Source organism: Balaenoptera borealis (assembly GCF_965194805.1).
Source record: "Balaenoptera borealis genome assembly, chromosome: 17".
In the NCBI taxonomy this organism is placed as follows: Eukaryota; Metazoa; Chordata; class Mammalia; order Artiodactyla; family Balaenopteridae; genus Balaenoptera; species Balaenoptera borealis.
The window spans coordinates 45567532-45592916 of NC_138876.1; the positions used below are offsets into that span (position 1 = coordinate 45567532).

Sequence of the window (25385 nt, forward strand, 5' to 3'; positions counted from 1 at the left end):
CCCAATCAAAAAATGAGCAGAAGATCTCAATAGACATTTCTCCAAAGAAGACATACAGATGGCCAAGAGTCACATGAAAAGATGCTCAACATCACTAATTATTAGAGAAATGCAAATCAAAACCAAAATGAGGTATCAATTCACACTGGTCAGAATGGCCATCATCAAAAAATCTACAAACAATGAATACATGAGAGGGTATGGAGAAAGGGAACCCTCCTGCACTGTTGGTGGGAATGTAAATTGGTCAGCCACTAAGGAGTATGGAGCTTCCTTAAAAAACTAAAAATAGAGCTACCATATGATTCAGCAATCCCTCTCCTGGTCATATATCTGGAGAAATCCATAATTCAAAAAGATACATGCACTCCATTGTTCATTGCAGTACTATTTACAACAACCAGGACACAGAAGCAACCTAAACGTCTATCAACAAGGGAATGGATAGAGAAGATGTTGTACATATATATTGGGTTGGACAAAAAGGTCGTTTGGTTTTAAGTAAAAATAAAGGACACATTTTTCATTTTCACAAAGAACTTTATTGAACAACGTGTTCACTAACTGAATGAACTCTTTGGCCTAACCAATACAATGGAATACTACTCAGCCATTAAAAATAATGAAATAATGTCATTTACAGCAACATGGGTGGATCTAGAGATTGTCGTACTGAGTGAAGTAAGTCAGACACAGAAAGACAAATATCACATGATATCCCTTACATGTGGAATCTAGAAAAAGGGTACAAATTAATTTATCTACAAAACAGAAATAGAGTTACAGATGTAGAAAACAAATTTATGGTTACCATGGGATAAGTGGGGGGAGGATAAATTGAGAGATTGGGATGGGCATATACACACTACTATATATAAAATAGATAACTAATAGGGACCTACTGTATAGCACAGGGAACTCTACTCAATATTCTGTAATGGCCTATATGGGAAAAGAATCTTAAAAAGAGTGGGTATATGTATATGTATAACTGATTCACTGCTGTACACCTGAAACTAACACAACATTGTAAATCAATTATACTTGAATAAAAATTAAAAAGGAAAAATGAGCTATCGAGCCATGGAAAGAAATGGCTGACCACGTGCCCTAGAGCCTGCATGCTGCAACTACTGAGTCCACGTTCCACAACTGCTGAATCCCGTGTGCTCTAGGGCCTGCATGCTGCAACTACTGAGGCTGCATGCTGCAACTACTGAAGCCTACGTGCCTAGAGCCTGTGCTCCATAATGAGAGAATCCACTGCAATGAGAAGCCTGTGCACTGCAACGAAGAGTAGCCCCAGCTTGCTGCAACTAGAGAAAGCCTGTGTGCAGCAACAAAGACCTAATGCAGCCAAAAAAAAAAAAAAAAAAGCTGAATCTTAAATGTGTATTGCTAACTGAAAAAAGCCAGTCTGAAAAGGTGTAAATAAATGGCTGAATAGGGGAGTCAGTGTTCTCACTGTTGGAGAGAGACGTTACTGATAAGCAAAGAGAGGAGGCTAGAATAATTCATGTGGTAATCGTTCAGAGTCTGAGATATTGATATGAACTCATGTTTACCTTAATATAGATACATAAGGGTATATGGGTCCAATGGAAATATTTATAGAAATGTACATATATATGGGTTAGTATATACATATATTTCTTTGCTCCATCAGCTGAGAGAGCTTAGAAGCACCCCAGTAACAATGAGCACATCTATCACTCAGATCTTGGTTTCTAATGCCATTCTCCAATAAAAAAGATCAGAGCTCCTGGGAGAAGTGGCTGATTCTAGGACTGGGGCAGGACTTATAAAAGATGAGTCTCGAGCTTCTTACAGTTCCAGAAAGTAAGGAAGTGCTTAAAAAACACTCACAATTATGAAGGTATGTCAAAGGCACATAGGAGTCAACTGAAATAGCTCCCAATGGCCAATATAGGAAATATTTGAACAACAAAATAATTTGAGTAGTATTGGATTACAATACAATGTTCATAATAAAAATCCATATGTCCATAATGTTATAAGTAAATATTTAATCAATCAATAAATAGAAAAAATAGAAAAAAAACCCATGCAGAATTCTAAATAATTCATGCAGATGCTAAGTCTTCAAGGAGGTAGAGCACAACTACCCACTCCCTACATGTGGGCTGCCCAAAATGACTTCCTTTCAAAGAGTCAAGTCATGGAATGGGGAGGAAAGAGTAAACTCTACAGTGGAGAAACCTGACAAACTCTACCTCAGCTAAGTGATCATAAATCATGTTGATAGTGTATACCTTTGATATGATGTGATGGCACTTTATTTCTGTGACCTTCCTCCCTACAACATATATCCCCAGTCTAATCATGAGAAAAACATGAGACAAACCCCAATCAAGAGACATTCTACAAAATGCCAGACTACTACTCCTTAAAATTGTCAAGATCTCAAGAATGAGGAAAGTCTGAGAAACTGTTTCAACCAAGAGGAATCTAAGGAGATATGGCTACTAAATGTAATATGGCATCCTGGATGGGATCCTGAAACAGAAAAAGGACATTAGGTAAAAGCAAAGGGAATCTAATAAAGTATGGACTTTAATTAATGTATCAATATTGGCACATTGATTGCAACAAAGGTACCACACTAACATAAAATGTTATAATATTAAGGGAAACTGGATGTCAGATATACAATAATTCTCTATGCTAGCTTCACAGTTTCTCTGTAAATATAAAACTATTCTAAAATAAAAAGTTTATTTAAAAATATATATATGATAGAATATAAGTTATATAGAATTAAAATACTTTATTAAAAACTGACTTGTCATGTTATCAACATGATAAAATCAGTTATGTTTATTCATATTACATCTTGAAATCTAACACATTTAACTCAATCAACTCAACAGATTAATTTTCTTAACTCTAGACATCTATCCTGGCTGCCATGTTTTCTACAGACTATTTGGGGGAATAAATTGTGCTTTATGTATCAGAGTTATACGAGTAAACAATGTTGACCTGTTATCTTGAAAAGAATTTTACTCTAAATTTTATTGACTATATTCACCACAATAATTTCCTGAAGTAGTTTCATATTCTAACTTTTCTTTTTAGGAGCATAAGAAAACAAATACAACTAGGTTAAACATGGACCCTGAAAGCATATTCCTGTGACACATTTCTGGAAGCTGATCGTTAAAGCTGTCTTCAGTTTAAAATATACCAAGTACCCAGAAATTGGGTAGAAAATCAAATAATTGAGTCAAATGTCTGGCTCTTCACTGACTTGATACCAAATATTTAGACAGTTTATCAGGAAGGCTTATTTCTTTCATCAAAATAGTTTTGTCACTCAGAATTGTGCTCTGAATATGAAAAAAACTGTCTTCACCTTGAGGAAATGAGTGTCTATTAGTTTTTCATGACTGGAAAGGATGTGCTCCTAACTTAGTAAAAAAAAATATATATATGTTTAATGTCACTTCCATGGAGAGTTAACAATAATATTTTATGCGAGACTGGGAGAAAGACAACAAGAAAACATACCCCCATTTACTCAGCCTCTTCGTAGAATGACAGAGGAAACGTTTGTTGGAGGAACTTTTAGTCATTTATAAAGAATGTAGATTCAAAATTAGCAATGTAAAGAATACTCCATTTGTAGGCAAATTTTGCTACAAAATAAAAAATTAAATGTTTTAATACGGTGTTAGATATAGAAAAAGGAATACAATACATAACTGAATTGCTTTCTTTCCCCCTCCTCTATACCTTCATTCCCAGTGGGTAATCACTGCTTTCCAAGTTAATTTAACTTCCAAAATAAGATTATCTGTTTTTTCTGCCTGATCAACATCTAATTTCCCTTATTTTGGTTAAAATACTTTGATTTTCACTTGAGATATCACCTGCCCTCTCTCTCACTCTAAGTATTTTATGTGAGGATTTATGCACCCCATCCTACTCTGGGGGTGTATGTAATCCAAGCCTGGAAAATCAGTTCATTCCATCTCTCAGTTATTGCTTCAAAGATAAGCATATGACTCTAGATGATCACTCAGAGAAAATCTTGAGACTTTTGCAAAAATCATTTTAAAAGAGATGCTCTCTCTCTATTCTGACTTGTTGAATTGGTAGGAGCCACTCCAGAAGCCATATTGTCACTCCTAGTAAGAAAACCTACCTGAAAGTAAAACCAACCAGAGGAAAACCAAAACGGAGATGGAGGAAGAGGGAGGGAGACAGGAAAAGAGTGATTCCTGAACACCCAGATATAGCTGGGCCTGAAGTTATACCATTTCCTGAGTATTTCAATTACAAGAGCCAGCAAACTCCCAACTTTACTTAAACTAATCTGAATTGGAGTTTTGTCACTTTAAAGTGAATTGGTCCTGATTGATAACCATCTTTCTTTTTTAATAGCTATCTCAATTTTCACTCATCTTCAGAGATTTAGTTGAGGACAATTATTCCATAAGATTACCTAGGCCACCCAAAGCCCAGAGACCTGTTCCTCTGAACTCTTATACATTAGTTATTTACCATTCAACATAGTGATACCTTTTGCATTGTTGATGACATTATCATTCAATTTTCTCTGTGTTTACCACTCATTTATCAATAAGATGCTAAGCTCTCAGAGGACAACATGTCCTATATCTCTTCCCCACCTCAGGTCCCTAAGAGTTTAGAGGTGATCAATTAAGTGTTCTCCAGATCTATGTGCAAAAATCTAAGGGTAGTTACTTTCATTACACAAACATATAATTTGTCCTAGTAACACAAGGCATTGTAAGGGCTCACAGTTTTCAGTCAGCCTTCCATAATTGATCCACAAGTGAAGAAACCATATCTTTAGGACCTGCACGAAATTAACAAAGGCAAAATGGAACTGATATGTTTTGATTATTCATAATATACTAAACAAAGTCCTTGGGGCTTTAAATGTATTTACCTTGCTTAATCCTCACCTATTGTGTTAATTTAGCCTTATTATTCCTACTTTAAAAATGAGAAAATAAGCTCAGGGGGGTTAATTTGTCCAAGATCACATCCTAATCAATGTATACTAAATTTTTTTTAATTTTAATTTTTATTTATTTATTTTTGGCTGTGTTGGGTCTTCATTGCTGCACACAGGCTTTCTCTAGTTGCGGCAAACATGGGCTACTCTTCGTTGCGGTGCGCGGACTTCTCATTGCAGTGGCTTCTCTTGTTGTGGAGCATGGGCTCTAGGTGCGTAGGCTTCAGTAGTTGTGGCTCATGGGCTCTAGAGTGCAGGCTCAGTAGTTGTGGTGCATGGACTTAGTTGCTCCGCGGCATGGGGATCTTTCTGGACCAGGGATCAAACTCGTGTCCCCTGCATTGGCAGGCAGATTCTTATCCACTGCACCACCAGGGAAGCTGTTTTATTTTGTTTGTTTTTTAATCTCTCCACCTAACACAGTGTCTGGCATATAAAAGACACATAAAATACTAGGCAAATGAATAAGTGAAATAATGAATGGTAGAGCTAAGATTAAAGATTGCCCATTTTGGTTTCAAATCTCCATTATGCCGTGCTTCCTCCAAACTGGATCATAGCCAGAACAATTCCATATATTTTTGTCTTTTGTTTCTAAGTTACATTGAATCACTTAGTGTTATTTATGTGGAAAGACTGATATTTCTAGATTTCAACAGCATAACCCTACTACAGAGATGAGCCACAATAAATGAAGCATCCTGGGTTAAGTACTAGGACTTTGGGGTTAGAGGGGAATCTGGATATAAATTCTATTTACTTACTGTAGGGCACTGAACAAGTTAATTATGTCTCAAATTATTCATTGATAAAACTGAGATAATGATATCATCTCCCTTGAAAGATTATTATGGAGATTAAATGAAAGTATGCCTAGTATATCATCTGGCCTATTGTAATCCTTTGTTAGGGTTATTTACTCTTATTACTATAATATTATTTTCTTTTGAAGTCTGAATCAATTTTCTCACGGCCATATAAGTCTTGGTAATGTACAAGCTATTATATTTTTAACAATTTAGGAGTGATTTAGAATATTAAGGGAAAAGACAGAAATGTCACCAGAGCAACAGATATTCATAAGCAAGTTCTCATAACTAAAAGTGACCTCAATATTACAAAAAAATAAGCTATTAATACGTAAAACACTCCCAACATAAAGAATTTAACAATCTCATTACTCATGCATTTACCCAAGCCAGAAACCAGAAATCTGACTCCCTCCTCCCCATTTAAATGCATGCCATTAAATACCTTCATCTTATTCATTAAATAGTTCCAATTACTTTCCAAGTTTTTGCTAATTATACAACAAATAATATCAAATTTGGTTTTTACCTTTATCATGACTTTATTGAAGCCTTCAATAGCTCTAACATGGAGGGTTTTGCAGTAGTTCAGATGCAAGATTATGGAGGCTTTAATAGGATGGAGATTTGGAAGTAGTGAAAAGTGATTAGATTTTGAAGATACTTTAACAGAGAAACAAAACGGATTAGATGTGGAGTTATCAGAGAAAGAGAATAATCATGGAAGCCTCTGAAACTTTTTGGTTGGAGCAATTGCTGAATGGTGGTGCCGTTTCCTGAGATGGAGGGTGCTGCTGAAGGAGCAAGTCAAGCAGTTGGGATTAAGAGTGTTGTTTGAGATATGAGCATGGTAGGTATTCAATATATATTTTTACTAATTTTGAAATTGTGTTCAGTAACAAATTCCCATGAATTTTTTCAAGTTGTGTGCCTTTGTACTTGCTTTTCCCTTTACCTGAAATTACCTGATCCCTGCCTAACCCACACTTACTCGAATGAATTACAACTCAACTGGAGGTTTCCACAACATCCCAGGTAGAATTAGACTTATATTCCTCTATTTCCCCATAGGAATTTAGTAATGTTTATGAAATACTAACCATGAATCAAGCATTAATCACTAATTATGTAAAGATGTATAGTCCCTGACCTCAAAGAGCTTACAATCTCATAGAAGGTAGGGGAGCATACCCACAAACTATTCAGTATAATGTGGTAAGTGGAGAGAGTGGTGGGTACTCAGGCAAAATATTTATTGGTTATGTATTTGTCACATGTAAGGTACTTTAATTGTGTGATTTAATTAATTATCACAACAACCCTATAAGCCAGGCATAAAGGTATAAATACATACCCAAAGTTATACAACTTGCATATGACAGAACTACTTTAAAAATCAATGCCTACTGCTTTGATATTTCTCTGCCAAACCAAATTCAGAAGAGTCTTCATAGGAGGGATAAACTTGGGTTGAAACAAGAGAGATGAAAGCCATTCCTGACAGAGGGCTGGGGGAGTTAGAAGCAGTATCCTTCAGAGATAACAGGGTAAGAGGAAGCTGGACAGGTAATACTATGCTCAGGAGTCTAGATTTTATCCTGCAGGCAATAGGCAACAAATGACGGATTTTGAACATATAAGTGATTGAATCAGATTTATACTACAGGAAGATTACTCCAATATAGAACCTAATATAAACTTACATCACAGCATTTATTACAGTATATAATTATTTTCTAATTCATGTTTATCTCCCCCTCTAGAATATGAACTTTAATTTAACTGAACTCCATTCCATTCCCTGTATTCTGTGTGTGTGTGTGTGTGTGTGTGTGTGTGTGTGTGTGTGTGTGTGTGTAGTACTGACTTAATTAAGCCTTATTTATTTTCTATCTTTAGTCCCCAAAATAGGATCTGGCAAATAAGAGCATTGCCTAGTAACGATTGAATGAATGAAAGAAAGGTAGAGGAAAAGAGGGAGAGCTGAGGCTAAAACTTAAGATCTTCTAACTCCAAATCTTACCCTATCTTATCTATGCATAGTTCTCATTAACTTTAATAAGTAATAAGTAATGACCAGTTGAGCTATTATGTGAAAAAAAAATTGCTACTCTTAAAGAAATACACTGATCCACTGGTTATTTTGACACCATGAAGACATAGCCAACATAATCCGGCACTGCAATATTTTTGATATCAAGGAGAGCCTTAGATACTGAATGTATCACATACATTTGATTTTTTCCCACTTCTTTATTTTATTTAAAAACCATAAATAAAGATGAAATGAGTTTCTTCAGTTTAGAGTGTAGAGTATAGAACCCAAAGGCTGTCTTATGCATATAGGGCATCTCCAAGCACAGATAGAAATTATATTAGGACTACTGGTTTGCAAACAATAGGAAAAACTGAATGAGCAGGGCAAAGGTAGGACAAGAACCAGGGCAGCTCGGGGGGCTTAGTAAGGTTATCAGGGACAGAACATCTGGGCACTGTTAGGTGAATAATTCAGCACCAGTGGGAGGGTGGGAAGGACACTGTGATTGACAGTCCCACCAAATAAGAATAAGCATTAAGATAAAAAATGGAAATAGATAACACTTATTAAGAACTTCTTAAGGGTCAAGCACCTTTCCAAGAAATTTGTGTGTTATCTCATTTAATCTTTCAACAAACCTGTGAGAGAGGCACTGTCTTTATCTCCATTTTACAGATGAGAAAGTTAAATAACTTGCCCAGTTCACAGAGTAAGTGGAACAGGAATTTGAACCCAGGAAATGTGACTGCAAAGTCACAAGTTTAACTACAATGCTACAGGCCTCCTGGATATAGATGGTGTACAGGAAATGATTACATTTCAAAACAGAAAGGGAAAGGAATGTTGAGCTACCAATCCATAGATCTGGATTACAGAAAGTGCTTAAGGAAGAAGCCACATTTTAGGGTAGACATTGTGCTTTATATACTTCAGGATCTGTTATTGGAGCAGGGTCTGACTTCACAGCTTTTGGCTGCCCATGGTAGTCATATGATGAGCTCAGTAATTTGAATCTAAGTTTTCTAATTGTTTCTGTGACAACTGATAAGCCCAGCTATGTGAAGATAAAAATTTTAACAGTTTTCTGCTTTTGGCAGAAAAGTAACACATTTATGAGTGTGAAACTGCTTTACATTTTAGAAAAAAACTATACTACAGAAATGGAAAATTTGTTTTCCCCTACTTTGTAGAAAAAAATAATTATGAGTGTGAAACTGTTTTACATTAAAAAAAAAAAATATATATATATATATATATATATATATATATATATATATATATATACACTATGGAAATAGAAAATTTGTTTTCTCTTACTTTGTAGAAAAAATAAATAAATCGGGCTTCCAGGTTGGGGAACCAGAACACTTCCACATGCCATTGTGCAGGTCCCTAAACTCCATAACCACAGAAGCTACTTTGTTCAGGACCTCCCCCTACATATCTCTTCAACTGGCTGTTGTTAATGAGCATCTAAAACTGGAGAATCACAGGTTTCAGCAGGGGAGTTTCAACAATATGGCAGAATAAAAGGACCTTGAGCTCACCTCCTCTCACAGGCACACCAAAATCACAACTAACTGCTGAACAAAAGGACTGGAATCTACCAAGAAAAGATATTCTACATCCAAAGACTTCAAGAATAAACCATGATAAGGGAGGAGGAGCAAACTCATTGTATAATCAAATCCCATATGACCTGGGTGGATGACACACAAACTGGAGAATAATTATATGGCGGAAGTTCTCCCACAGGAGTGAGAGCTCTGAGCCTCATGCCAGACTCCCCAGCCTAGGGGTCCAGCATCAGGATGATGAGTTCCCACAGCAGTTGGCTTTGAAAGCAAGTGGGGCTTGTTTGCAGGAGAGCCACAGGACTAGGGGAAACAGAAACTCCACTCTTGGAGGATGCACACAAGGTCTCGTGCACTTCAAAACCCATGGCAAAAGTAATGACATCATAAAGGCTTGGGCCAGACCTATCTGCTGGTCTTGTAGGGTCTCCTGGGGAGGCAGGGCACAGCTGTGGCTCTCTCTTGGGTCATAAAAGCTGGTGGTGGACATAGCAGCCACCTATGTGACCTCTGGCTGGAGGCAGACATTTTGGATCCTTGGCATGGAGACCTGCCCCAACCGAACAGCCTGTAAGCTCTACTGCCTGGATGCCTCAGGCCAAACAACCAACAGGGCAGGAACACAACCCCACCCATCATGAGACAGGCTACCTAAAGACTTCCTGAGCCAACAGCCACCTCTATACATGTCCATTGACACCACCCTACCCACTAGAGGGCCAAGATCCAACTCCACCCACCAATGGACAGGCACCAGCCCCTCTAGCCAGGGAGCATGCACAAGCCTCTAGACCATCCTCTCCCACCAAGGGGCAGAAACCAAAAGGAAGGAAACTACGATCCTGCAGCCTGTGGAACTGAGTCTACAAATGCAGGTCAGAAACTACCCTGGGACCAGCTGGTCCCTGGTCCTTGGGTGATGAGAGAGGAGTATACTGCTGAAGCACATTGGACATCGCCTACAGAAGGCTACTTCTCCAAGGCTGAGAAATGTAACTAAGCTACTGCATACATAAAAGTACAAATAGAAATTTAGACAAATTGAGATGGCAAAGGAATATGTTTCAGATGAAGGAACAAGACAAAACCCCAGAAGAACAACTAAGTGAAGTAGAGATAGGAAATCTACCCAAGAAAGAGATCCGAGTAATGATTGTAAGGATGATCCAAGAACTCGGGAAAAGAATGGATGCACAGATCAAGAAGTTACAGGAAGTTCTTAGTAAAGAGACAGAAAATATAAATAACAACCAAACAGAGTAGAAGAATACAATAACTGAAATGAAAAACACACTAGAATGAAACTATAGGAGAATAAATGAGGTAGAAGGATTAATCAGTGAGCTGGAATTCAGAGTGGTGGAAATCACTGCCATAGAACAGAATAAAAAAAAAAGAATGAAAAGAAATGAGGACAGTTTAAGAGACCTCTGGGACAATGTCAAACAACATTCACATTACAGGGGTCCCAGAAGGAGAAGAGGGAGAGAAAGGACCTTAGAAAATATTTGAAGAGATAATAGCTGAAAATATCCTTAACATGGGAAAGGAAACAGTTACCCAAGTCCAGGAAGCACAGAGAGTCCCAAGGCAGGATAAACTCAAGATGGAACATGCAGAGATACACAGTAATAAAATTCTCAAAAATTAAAGGCAAAGAGAAAATATTAAAAGCAACAAGGGAAAATCAACAAATAACATACAAGGGAATCCTCATAAGACTATCAGCTGATTTTTCAGCAGAAACTCTACAGGCCAAAAGGGAGTGACAGTATATATTTAAAATGTTGAAAGGGAGAAGCCCAAAACCAAGAATACTCTACCCAGCAAGGCTCTTGTTCAGATTTGATGGAGAAATAAGAAGCTTTACAGACAAATAAAAACTAAAAGAATTCAGCACCACCAAACCAGAATTACACAAATGCTAAAGAAACTTCTATAAGCAGAAAAGAAAAGGTCACAACTAGAAACAAGAAAATTACAAAATGTGAAAGCTCACTGGTAAAGAAAAACATACAGTAAAGGTAGGAAATCATCCACACAAAAATATTATATCAAAATCAGTAAATATAAGAGGAGAGGAGTACACATGCAAGATATTTGAAATGCATTTGAAATGAAGAAATCAGCAACTTTATAAAATAACAATGTATACATAGAGACTGATATATCAAAACCTCATGGTAACAACAAACAAAAAATCTATAATAGATATACAATCAAAAAGAAAAAGAATCCAAACACAACACTAAAGATGGTAATAAAATCACAAGAGAAGAGAACAAAAGAGGAAAGGAAGAAAAAAGATCTACAAAAACAAATCCAAAACAATTTTAAAAATGGCAACAACAACATACACATTGATAATTAAATGTAACGGATTAAATGCTCCAACCAAAAGACATAGACTGGCTGAATGAACACAAAACAAGACCCATATACATGTTGTCTACAAGGGACCCACTTCAGTTCTAGAGACAATTACAGAATGAAAGTGAGGAGATGAAAATAGATATTCCATGCAAAGAGAAATCAAAAGAAAGCTGGAGTAGCAACACTCATATCGATAAAATAGACTTTAAAATAAAGAATGTTACAAGAGACAAGGAAGGACACTACATAATGATTAAGGCATCAATCCAAGAAGAAGATTAAAAAATTGTAAACATATATGCACCCAACACAGGAGGATCTCAATATGTAAGGCAAATGTTAACAGACATAAAAGGAGAAATTGACAGTAACACAATAATAGTGGGGGACTTTAACACTCCACTTACATCGATGGCCAGATCATCCAGACATAAAATCAGTAAGGAAACATAGGTCTTGAATGACACATTAAACCAGCTTGGCTTAATTGATATTTATAGAGCATTCCATTTAAAAGCAGCAGAATACACATTCTTTTCAAGTGCACATGGAATATTCTGCAGAATAGATCAAATGCTGAGCCACAAAGAAAATCTCAGTAATTTTAAGAAAACTGAAATAATATCAAGCATCTTTTCCATTGACAACAGTCTGAAATTAGAAATCAACAACCAGGAAAAAACCACAAAAAAACCCACAAACACATGGAGGCTAAACAATATGCTACTAAACAACCAATGGATCACTGAAGAATTCAAAGAGGAAATCAAAAAATACCTAGAGACAAAAGAAAATGAAAACACAACAATCCAAAACCTATGGGACCCAGCAAAGTCAATTTTAAGAGGGAAGTTTATAGCAATACAATGCTACCTCAAGAAACAAGAAAAATCTCAAATAAACAATCTAACCTTACACCTAAAGGAACTAGAGAAATAAGAACAAACAAAACCCAAAGTTAGTAGAAGGAAAGAAATCATAAAGATCAGAGCAGAAATAAACAAATTAGAAACAAAGAAAACAATAGCAAAGATCAATAAAACTAAAAGCTGGTCCTTCAAGAAGATAAACAAAACATATAAACCTTTAGTGAGACTCAGCAAGAAAAAGAGGGAAAGGACTCAAATGAATAAAATTAGAAATGAAAAAGGAGAGGTTACAGTGGACACCACAGAAATACAAAGAATCATAAGAGACTACTACAAGCAACTATATGCCAATAAAATGGACAACCTGGAAGAAATGGACAAATTCTTAGAAAGGTATAACCTCCCATGACTGAACCAGGACAAAATAGAAAATATGAACAGACCAATCACAAGTAATGAAATTGAAACTGTGATTAAAAATCTTCCAACAAACAGAAGTCCAGGACCAGATGGCTTCACAGGTGAAATCTATCAAACATTTAGAGAAGAGCTAACATGTATCCTTCTCAAACTCTTCCAAAAAGTTGCAGAGGAAGGAACGCTCCCAAACTCATTCTATGAGGCCATCATCACTCTCATACCAAAACCAGACAGAGATACTACAAGAAAAGAAAATTACAGACCAATATCACTGATGAATGTAGATTAAAAAATCCTCAAGAAAATACTAGCAAACAGAATCCAACAACACATTAAAAGGGTCATACACCATGATCAAGTGGAATTTATCCCAGGGATGAACGGATTCTTCAATATACACAAATCAATCAATGTGACACCCCATATTAACAAATTGAAGAATAAAAACCATATGATCATGTCAATAGATGCAGAAAAAGCTTCTGACAAAACTCAACGCTGATTTATGATAAAAAAACTCACCAGAAAGTGGGCACAGAGGGAACCTACCTCAACATAATAAAAGCCATATATGACAAAACCCACAGCAAACATCATTCTCAATGGTGAAAACTGAAAGCATTACCTCTAAGATCAGGAACAAGACAAGGATGTCCACTCTCACCACTATTATTCAACATAGTGTTGGAAGTCTTAGCCGCAGCAATCAGGGAAGAAAAATAAATAAAAGGAATAAAAATTGGAAAAGAAGAAGTAAAACTGTCACTGTTTGCAGATGACATGATACTATACATAGAGAATCCTAAAGATGCTACCAGAAAACTACTAGAGCTAATCAATGAATTTGGTAAATTTGCAGGATACAAAATTAATGCACAGAAATCTCTTACATTTCTATACACTAACAACAAAAGATCAGAAAGAGAAAATAAGGAAACAATCCCATTCACCACTGCAACAAAAAGAATAAAATAGCTAGGAATAAACCTACGTAAGGAGGTAAAAGACCTCTACTCAGAAAACTATAAGACACTGATGAAAGAAATCAAAGATGACACAAACAGATGGAGAGATACACCATGTTCTTGGATTGGAAGAATCAATATTGTGAAAATGAGTATATTACCCAAAGCAATCTACAGATTCAGTGGAATCCCTATCAAATTACCAATGGTATTTTTTACAGAACTAGAACAAAAATCTTAAAATTTGTATGGAGACACAAAAGACTCCGAATAGCCAAAGCAATCTTGAGGGAAAAAAACAGAGCTGGAGGAATCAGATTCCCTGACTTCAGACTATACTCAAAGCTACAGTAATCAAGACAATATGGTACTGCCACAAAAACAGAAATATAGATCAATGGAACAGGATAGAAAGCCCAATAAACCCATGCATCTATGGTCAAGTAATCTATGACAAAGGAGGCAACAATATACAATGGAGAAGACATTCTCTTCAATAAGTGGGGCTAGGAAAGCTAGACAGCTACAAGCAAAAGAATGAAATTAGAACACTCCCTAACAACATACACAAAAGTAAACTCAAAATGGATTAAAGAGCTAAGTGTAAGATGGGACAGTATAAAACTTTTAAAGGAAAACATCGGAAGAACATTCTTTAACATAAATCACAGCAAGGTCTTTTTTGACCCACCTCCTAGAGTAATGGAAATAAAAGCAAAAATAAACAAATGGGGCCTAATGAAACTTAAAATCTTTTGCACAGCAAAGGAAACTGTAAATGAGACGAAAAGACAGCCCTCAGAATGGGAGAAAATATTTGCAAACAGATCAACAGACAAAGGATTAATCTCCAAAATATATAAACAGCTCATGCAGCTCAATATTAAAAAAAAATAAAACCCAATCCAAAAAAGGGCAGAAGAGCTAAACAGACATCTCTCCAAAGAAGACATACAGTTGACCAAGAGGCACATGAAAAGCTGCTCAACATCACTAATTATTAGAGAAATGCAAATCAAAACTACAATGAGATATCACCTCACACCAGTCAGAATAGCCATCACCAAACACTCTACAAACAGTAAATGCTGGAGAGGGTGTGGAGAAAAGGGAACCCTCTTGCACTGTCGGTGGGAATGTAAATTGATACAGCCACTATGGAGAACAGTATGGAGGTTCCTTCAAAAACTAAAATTGAACTACCATATGACTCAGCAATCCCACTACTGGGCATATACCCAGAGAAAACCATAATTCAAAAAGAGTCATGTACCACAATGTTCATTGCAGCACTCTTTACAATAGCCAGGACATAGAAGCAACCTAAGTGTCCATTGACAGATGAATGGATAAAGAAGATGTGGCACATATATACAATGGAATATAACTCAGCCATAAAAAGGAACGAAATTCGGCCATTTATAGAGATGTGGATGGACCTAGAGACTGTCATACAGAGTGAAGTAAGTCAGAAAGAGAAAAACAAATATCATATATTAATGCATATATGTGCAGTATAGAAAAATGGTTCAGATGAACTGGTTTGTAAGGCAGAAGTAGACACACAGATGTAGAGAACAAATGTATGGACCCCAAGGGGGTAAGTGGGGGTGGGGGGTGATGGTCATGGTGGGATGATTTGGGAGATTGGGATTGACATATATATACTAATATGTATTAAATAGATAACTACTAAGAACCTGCTGTATAAAAATTAAATAAATATAATAAAATTCAAAAAATAAAAAGAGACAGAAAAGGAGAAGACACAGATATAAAGGGAAAGCAATGTGAAGACAGAGGTAAAGATTACAGTGATGTGGCCTCAGACCAAGTCTAATGTGGCCTCAGACCAAGTTTATGGTGACCTCACAGCCACCATAAACTGGAAGAAGCAAGGAAGGATTCTCCCCTAGAGCCTCCGGAGTATGACTATGCCAACAGCATGACTTTGGACTTTGGTCAGCCATAACTGTGAGAGAATAAATTTCTGTTGTTTTAAGCCACATCATTTGTGATAATTTTATTACAGCAGCCCTAGGAAACTAATATAGATAGGGATAACAATAATGTGTCATATTAAAATGTGCTTAATGGATTTGTTGAGATTATAAAGAGAAAAAAATGCATAGCAATCTTGACATATGCAGGATACTCAATCATTTTAACTATTAAAATTATCATTTAAATAAAAAATTTAAAAAATTAAATAAAATAAAAATGATGGTTGAACCTGAACTTTGAAAGCATGGACATGTTGAAAGGAATAAAAAATGGCTGGTTCAACAGAGTGTCACAGCAAATTTAATTGGAAACTATGAGTTGCATAACTGGATTTTCTTCCAAAATTGTAACACTAGAATGAATCCAATACAATCATTTTACAGATTGGGAAACTGAGGCAAGGAAACCTTGTGAGTTTTTCAAGGAGGTAGGATCAGAGTAAAACTGCATGTCTTCTCACTCCCTGTCCACATTCTTAACTTTGAAGTTGTCATTGGACCAGAGATAGGAAAAATGTGAAGGTCACTCAATGGAATTTCCTGCCATTCTTGTTCAAAGGTGTCTCATTGTGGGCATATTCAATATTTACAGATGTTGCTGTTTGTGTAGTCTAAAGTCATACCTTTGCAGAGATAGGGTCACTTTAACTGACAGTGACTTTCCCTCTTATTGTAGGTTGTCTGTCTGGGTAAACCAAGCTATCTTCTTTGCCTTTCCATACTGGCCTTGATTTAGAATCAAGGCCAGTATGATCAGATTGGGGAGAGAACTGTTACTAAACCTCCAGAAGTTATGGAAATGACATAATAACTTTTCTTCATGGGTGAGATATCCTGAGATTGCTATTTGAGAAAATAATGATACTTGTTAAATATTTACTCTAAATAAATCTGGCTTTAATACCAAAAACCCCCCCAAAACAAAACCAATTATATGTACTGAAATTGAATCTGTGATTTTAAAACTCCCAACAAACAAAAACCCAGGACCAGATGGTTTCACAGGTGAATTCTATCAAACATTTAAAGAAGAGTTAACACCTATCCTTCAAAAACTATTCCAAAATATTGCAGAGGAGGGAACACTTCCAAACTCATTCTATGAGGCCACCATCACACCAACACCAAAACCAGACAACAATACCACAAAAATGAAAATTATAGTCCAATATCACTGATGAATATAGACACAAAAATCCTCAACAAAATATTAGCAAAACGAATCCAACAATACATTAAAAGGATCATATACCATGATCAAGTGGAATATATCCCAGGGATGCAAGGATTTTTCAATATCTGCAAGTCAATCAATGTGGTACACCACATTAACAAACTGAAGAATAAAAACCATATGATCATGTCAATAGATGCAAAAAAACCTTTTGATAAAGTTCAACATCCATTTATAATAAAAATTCTACAGACAATGGTCATAGGGGGAACCAACCTCAACATAATAAAGGCTGTATATGACAAACCCACAGCTAACATCACACTCAATGGTGAAAAGCTGAAAGCATTTCCTCTAATATTGGAAACAAGACAAGGATGTCCTCTCTTACCACTTTAATTCAACATAGTTTTGGAAGTCCTAGCCATGGCAATCACAGAAGAAAAGAAATAAAAGGGATCCAAATTGGAAAAGAAGAAGTAAAACTGTCACTGTTTGCAGATGACGTGACACTATAAGTAAGTCTGCTACATACAAACCTTCAAGTTGTGAACTTCCAAAGATGCGAATGTGCATTCCATCAACGTCAGGCCTGAGTGAAATTGCAGCTTTCATTCCATCTCCTATTGCTGACGATCCTTCAGCTCTACCATCTCCCACCTCCTCTCCCTCCTCTAGTCAATAACTCTTCTTGCCTGTTCACTTGAAGATGCCAGCCCCTGTATGCCAGCTGTTGTACTATATTACTGTACTTTTCAAGGTACTGCACTGTAAGAATAAAAATGTTTTCTGTATTTTTTGTGTTTGTTTGTTGTATAGTATTTCTGTGAAAAGTATTACAAACCTATTACAGTACAGTACTATATAGTTGATTGTGTTAGTTGGGTACCTAGGCTAATTTTGTTGGAGTTACGAACAAATTGGACATATGAACACACTCTCAAAATGGAACTCGTTCATATGTAGGAGACTTACTCTACATAGAAAATCCTAAAGATGTTACCAGAAAACTATGAGAGCTCAATAAATTCAGTAAGGTGGCAGGATACAAAACTAACAAAGAGAAATCTCTTGTATTTTTATACACTGACAATGAAAGATCAGAAAGAGAAATTAAGGAAACAATCCCATTTAAAATTGCATCAAAAATAATAAAATACCTAAGAATAAACCTACCTAAGGAGACAAAAGACCAGTACTCTAAAAACTATAAGATGCTGATAAAAGAAATCAAAGAAGACATAAACAGCTGGAAAGATATGCCATGTTCTTGGACTTAAAGAATCAATATTGTCAAAATGACTACACTATCCAAGGCAATCTAGAGATCCAATGCAATCCCTATCAAATTACCAGTGGCACTGTTCACAGAACTAGAGCAAAAAATTTTTAATTTGTATGGAAACACAAAAGACCCCATATAGCCAAAGCAATCTTGAGAAAGAAAAATGGAGCTGGAGGAATCAGGATCCCTGACTTCAGATTATACTACAAACCTACAGTCATCAAAACAGTATGGTATTGGCACAAAAACAGAAATTAAGATCAATGGAGGTGGATAGAAAGCCCAGAAATAAACTCATGCACCTATGGTCAATTAATCTATGACAAAGAAGGCAAGAGTATACAATGGGACAAAGACAGTCTCTTCAGTAAGTGGTGCTGGGAAAACTGTACAGCTACATGTGAAAGAATGAAAGTAGAACATTCTCTAACAACATGTGCAAAAATAAACTCAAAATGTATTAAAGACCTAAATGTAAGGCTGGATACTATAAAACTATTAGAGGAAAACATAGGCAGAACACTCTCTGACATAAATTGCAACAATATCTTTATGGATCCACCTCCTAGAGTAATGGAAATAAAATAAAAAATAAAAATGGGACATATTAAACTTAAAAGTTTTTGCACAGCAAAGGAAACCATAAGCAAAACGAAAAGACAGCCCACAGAATGGGAGAAAATATTTGCAAATGATATGACCAACAAGGAATAAATCTCCAAAATAAGCAAACCATGAGCAAAATGAAAAGACAGCCCACAGAATGGGAGAAAATATTTGTAAATGATAGGACCGACAAGGAATAAATACCCAAAATATACAGACAACTCATGCAGCTCAATATCAAAAAAACAAACAACCTAATCAAAAATGGGCAGAAGATCTAAATAGACATTTCTCCAAAGAAGACATACAGATGGCCAAAAGGCACATGAAAAGATGCTCAACATCACTAATTACTAGAGAAATGCAAATCAAAACTACAATGAGGTATCACCTCACACCAGTCAGAATGGCCATCATCAAAAAGTCTACAAACAGTAAATGCTGGAGAGTGTGTGGAGAAAAGGGAACCCTCCTACACTGTTGGTGGGAATGTAAACTCGTACAGCCACTATGGAGAACAGTATGGAAGTTCCTTAAAAAACTAAAAATAGAGCTACCATATGATCTTGCAATCCCACTCCTGGTCATATATCCAGAGAAAACCATATTTCAAAAAGATACATACACCCCAATGTTCATTTCAGCCCTATTTACGATAGTGAAGACATGGAAACAAACTAAATGTCCATTGATAGGTGAATGGATAAAGAAGATGTGGTATATATATATATATATATATACACACAATGAAGTATTACTCAGCCATAAAAAAGAATAAAATAATGCCATTTCAGCAACATGGATAGACCTAGAAATTATCATACAAAGTGAAGTAAGCTAAACAGAGAAAGACAAATATCATATGACATCACTTATATGTGGAACCTAAAAGAAAAAAAAAGACACAAATGAACTTAATTCCAAAATAGAAAAAGACTCACAGACATAGAAAACAAATTTATGGTTACCAAAGGGGAAAGATGGGTGGGAGGAGGGATAAATTAGGAGGCTGGGATTAACCTTACTACTATGTATTAACATAACACTACTATGTGTAAAACAGATAATCAAAAAGGACCTGCAATGTAGCACAGGGAACTATACACAGTATTATGTATAAACTATATGGGAAAAGAATCTGTAAAAGAATATATATATATATATATATATATATATATATATATATATATATATATGTATGTATGTATAACTGGACGATACTGTCAATCAACTATACTTCAATAAATTTTTTTTTTTTAAATTTAAAACAAATCATTACAGTCAGGACTTTCACTCGTGCACTCCCACATACTGAACTCCTTGATGAGTCACTTCTCCCAGTAGGGTCGTTGTTAGGGAATGAGGTGTTTTTTGTATGTTTGTTTGCTTGTTTGTTTAATGAATCACTCTTATGAGACTTTTCTTTGACTTTCAAGCTGACAGATGTGTAGGAAGCATTTGCAAGTTTGCATATGCCTGAGAGCAAACATGAGTCTAGAGCCCTCTGAGACCCCTCCTCCATAATAAGCTATCTGATTCTCAGTTTCACTAATTTTCACCAAAATGTTTGAGAAATAGGGAGGCATTATGAAATGAAAATCCGCCTTATGCCAATAACCCTACTTTACAGCACCCAGTCCTTAATCTTGTCATCTTTATTTGTGACTCATATCCCTTATTAGAAGATCAGAGGGACTGTGGCATACAGTGGGAGGGCCAGTGAAACTTGACTAAGTAGCTCTTATCAAAGGACAGCCTTGTTATTAATACACAGGAAACATAGAATCTGGCCTCTTGATGGTACTCTGAAAGTTTCTATGTCTTCAAAAAAAATATTCCTACTTACCAGAACCTTTGTTTCACCCCTCTACTTGAGGTCATATTTTCACATTTTAACTGAATAAACCAAACTTTGGGTAACCAAATCGAAAGACTCTTAGAAATTATCTTCAAAATATTTCTAAGTACACATATACAACAACAACTGTTCTTAGACCAGGGGTTTTAATGCCAGCATTATTTTCTTGAAGTAGATTAGTCATTCAAAGAGTCATAATTCTTTCATATTACCAAGAAAATTAGTGCATTAAGTCAAGAAAACTAGTGTACTGGGAAATCAGAATATCATATTCAAGCTCTTTGCAAATTCAGGTTATAATTATATTTATATATTTGTAGACTGAAGTACATATATATGTGCATATACAATAAAGTGAAAAGATCACCAAATTTGGAATCAGATAAACCTGAGTTCAAAATTCTGCTGTTAACATACAATATAACCCAGAAAAATTATTTAAACTCTCTGAGCTTCACCTAAAAAAAAGGGAAATATTAAAAATAGCTAAAAATATTGTACAATTACTACTATATGCAAGATCAAGACTAAGTGTTTTAGAGGCATAAGAGAATATTACCCTTCTTTCACAGATGAGGAAACTGAGGCAAGGGGAAGTTGAGTAACTTGCTCAAAGTCATAAAACTAAAGCCTGTGTTCTTACCATTAATCTAAACTGGCTATTCTGTAGACTTTTCATAAAAACTGAAGACAATATATACAAAGCATCTAGTGTAAGGCGTAGCCCATAATATATCCTCAATAAATTTTACAAATACTATTGATTAATAAACAGATAAACAATAACAGTGCTTAGTTTGATTAACTGATATATATGATTAAGTTTCTTCAGTTTTCAAGGTCAAATTGTTGGTAATGCACTTCTTACAAATAAAGTTACAAATATTTATTGAGCACCAATGTTGTGACAGGCATTTGGCTCACCACTGTGGGCCTGGTGCTATGTGTAATAGGCATGGTCTCTGCCCTCACAGATTTACAATGTACAGGTTATTGGAGTGGTCTAAAGGCCACTGAGGAGAATTATAATGATCTCTTAGATCAGTCATTACATTGGGATCAAAAGTGTCATTCATACAGCCTGCCTATTTGCTGATCTGCCAAGAAAGGCAGATCAAGGATGGCAGCAGATCTTAGCAAATGCACATCTACAAGAGGAATTAGATGATGTTATTCATTACAATGAGCCTTTTTATTTTGCCTTTTGAAAACGTTAAAAAAATTCTTTTTGCATATTTTACAAATGCCCATGTTACCATTTCCATTTTCATTCGACCTGCATTGAAGTAAGTTTTGCATTTCTGTGTTTAATTCTAGGCTCTTTAGATCAAAGCACTTGTGTCTCTCCTCTACAATACTATTTTAAGGTCTATCTTTATGTCTAGGACCCTAGTCTATGATTTAAAAACAACAACCAACCCCGCCCCCCAAGATCTCTCTAATCATGTATTATTTTTTCCAATTTCTCCAGAAGCTTCTCTTTCATATGAGATAGATTCCAAAATTAAATCTGTACCCTGGCAGGCTATCTATCATACTGCTTATAGTCTCTTATTTCCTCTGTTATTCCATCACCAATTATGCAGTCCATAAGGTATTCTATCATGTGAGAAGTACATGTAGCACCTGTTTATTTGCCAATACAGAATGTGATGAGCACATGGTAAAGAAAGATTTTTTTATGCTAATATCCTCTCATTTACATTAGATTATTCCTATCCTTTTCCTGTTTTTCAATTCTGCTTGCATGGTAAATAGTCTGCTTTTTCCACTAAACTCCACTGAAATAAAAATGACTAGAATGTCACCAAGTGTCTCCAAAGCACCACAACACAAAAACAACTCAGGCTTTCAGTAGTATACTGATCACATTAATCCTAATAATACCAGCAAAATGAGCAGGTATAAATTCTTACTATATGATATGCACTGCCCTGGGAAATTTTCATATGTTATCTCATTTATTATTTAAAACCCCATGACATAGGTAGATGTCATTATCTCTATTTTGTAAATGAGAAAGCTGAGGGTACAGAGTTTGTTACTTACCCAAAGTCACAAAGCTACTTGGTGGCATAGCTGTGATTTAAACCCATACCTGCCTGACCCTGTCCTCTCCTCACTTTACATTGAGAATGAGGGAGAAGAGTAAAGTGGGATGAAAGGCAGAGGGAAGAGTGGACAGATGGAAGGGAGATGGATAATGGAGTAGAATGTACTTAATTATTATTAATTCATTTAAAAAAAATCCATTGAGCACCTAGTATTGGCTAGGTATAGTGTCTACTCATAAGACAAGTTCCTTACCATAGAAATGCACATTTGGTTTAGAGAAGTAGAATCACCAACAAACAATTTTAGTCCTCTCAAAGGGCAATAATCAATACATGCCAAAGTATGGAGAGAGAGGGTGGGGCTCTGTCTGGAGGAGTTGATGAGTGATTCCCAGATAAGGTGCCTTTGACCAGGAATGTAAGAAATACCTCAGAGTTCTCAAGCTGGCTAAGGGTTGAAAGGCCAGAGCAGGTGGAGATGAAAGCAGGGACAACACCACAGAAGTGTGGCACGTGGAGCCCCAAGTGCTTCAGAGGGCTGCAGAGGAGGATGCATGGTGAAGATTGTGGGAACAAGAGCAGAAGGACAGGTAGCTTTGACAACACGTTGGGATTGGGCACTAGGAAAGGGAACAAGAAGGGGAGAGGTATTATGGGGGGGATGAGACAGATGAGGAAACATGAAACTGAACAGGACCACATGGGGTTGCTAGTGCTAATGACCACTCTACATGGTATAACATATGAAATTATCTTAAAATCCATTAAGTCGTGCACATTGTTTTTTTTTCAGATGCTTTTTATTATGACTATGGGTTATGATAGTGGGCTGCCAAAGAGGTAAATTTTGATAGAAAGAAAAGTGATAGATACAAAGGTAGTACTGACCCTCTATCAGAGCATTGGGGTCCAAGGAAAGGAAAGTGTAGCCTCGAGAGAATTAGGATCTTAGCTAGAGAGGGAGACAGGTATTTCTGAGCTGAAAATGGCTGCCAAAGTACGAGGCAGGTAGCATGGAGACATATGGACTACTCAGTTGTGCTTTCAGCATCACTGGAGGTAGATATCAGGCATAGGCCAATGAGTAGAATGAGGAGACAAGATGATAGCATCATTATGTCTGTCTTAAAAATTAATCAAGTGGTTCAAGTGAAAAAAAAAAACAAAACCCTTTGACTGCCACATGGTTTGAGAAAACATTTAATTGGGTAGGCACAGTTAAATATTATCAGGATTTGGGGCACTATTTTATTGCTCTTTAGATTTATATCTTTTCTGTTGTGTGGAAAGGTGTAGAGTGCCAGTCAAGCTTTCCTTGATCTGGCAGCTTAATGGCTAACTAGACTACAACACATGTCTGTCAGATCTAGATTCTGCCTGCAATTTCTCCCCATATATAAGAAATAGGATTTCAAGAGAAGGACTTTTTGAACCCTAAATTTGTCAAGAAACTCTTGTCAAGTGTATAGCTCTGTTATGTACTTATGCTACAGCAGCAGAATAAATTCAATAATCTCTGATTTGGTATTCTGTGGAACAAAATTTATAGTGGAATGAAGGAGTCAAAAGATATTGCTTATGACAACTTATAATTGGACTTTGTGCAGGCGTCATTTCAACTTTAGTTCTTTTCACAAAACAATTTTTCCTTCTGGTTTCTGCTACTTGTCTGCCTCTATAGATTATCACTCTCAGTGCATACAATTTGACTGGGAGAGCTATGCTCAAGAGCCATGGAGTAGAGATAAGTCTGTAATACATGCTTCCAGGTAACCATCTTAGAGTGTAGTAGCCCCAAGGCCACTATAAAGTTCAATGTTGAGAGCCTGGACTTTGGTGCCACACAGACTAAAGTTCAAGTCTCAGATCTATATCTTATAACTCTAAGAAATAATGAAGGCAAAGCACTTAGCCCAGTATCTACTCAACAAATAGAAGCTAGTATTACTTTAAAATTAATTTAAATCACAACACAAAAGGGAAAGCCAGAGCCCAAGTATGATGGCTCCTCACTTCAAAGGCATAAATTCCATCTTCCTGTCAAATGCAGATACCTCTGTCAACTTCTAATGAACTTGTCTAAACTTCTGGAGCCATGAACTCGCCTGAAACTCTTACTGGTACAAGAAACTGACATATTATGTGTCAATTTCTTGGGTTCCCCTCTCTCTTCCATATTATTCTATATAAAGTGATCTAAACAGTAATAGATTAATAAATAGAAACTTTAGATTTTTGCTCTTACCATTTTTGTCTGCTCTCCTCAGTATCTGGAAAAGAAAAAGGAAATATTTTATCACCATTTTTGTAAATATTGCAGTGAACATTATACTCCCACATAATTTACCC

At 36.1% G+C, this 25385-nt stretch overlaps 1 protein-coding gene and 1 long non-coding RNA gene across 2 annotated transcripts in view; one reads left to right on the plus strand and one right to left on the minus strand.

The window, feature by feature from the left end:
- NECAB1 (N-terminal EF-hand calcium binding protein 1) overlaps positions 1 to 25385 on the minus strand; it is a 285172-nt gene that overhangs the window by 245883 nt on the left and 13904 nt on the right. The window contains exon 2 of the mRNA XM_082364108.1: positions 25282 to 25306. Coding sequence (XP_082220234.1) covers positions 25282 to 25306 — 25 coding nt within the window. The remainder of the gene's footprint in view (positions 1 to 25281; positions 25307 to 25385) is intronic.
- LOC309615025 overlaps positions 1 to 25385 on the plus strand; it is a 511470-nt gene that overhangs the window by 160739 nt on the left and 325346 nt on the right. The window lies entirely within an intron of this gene.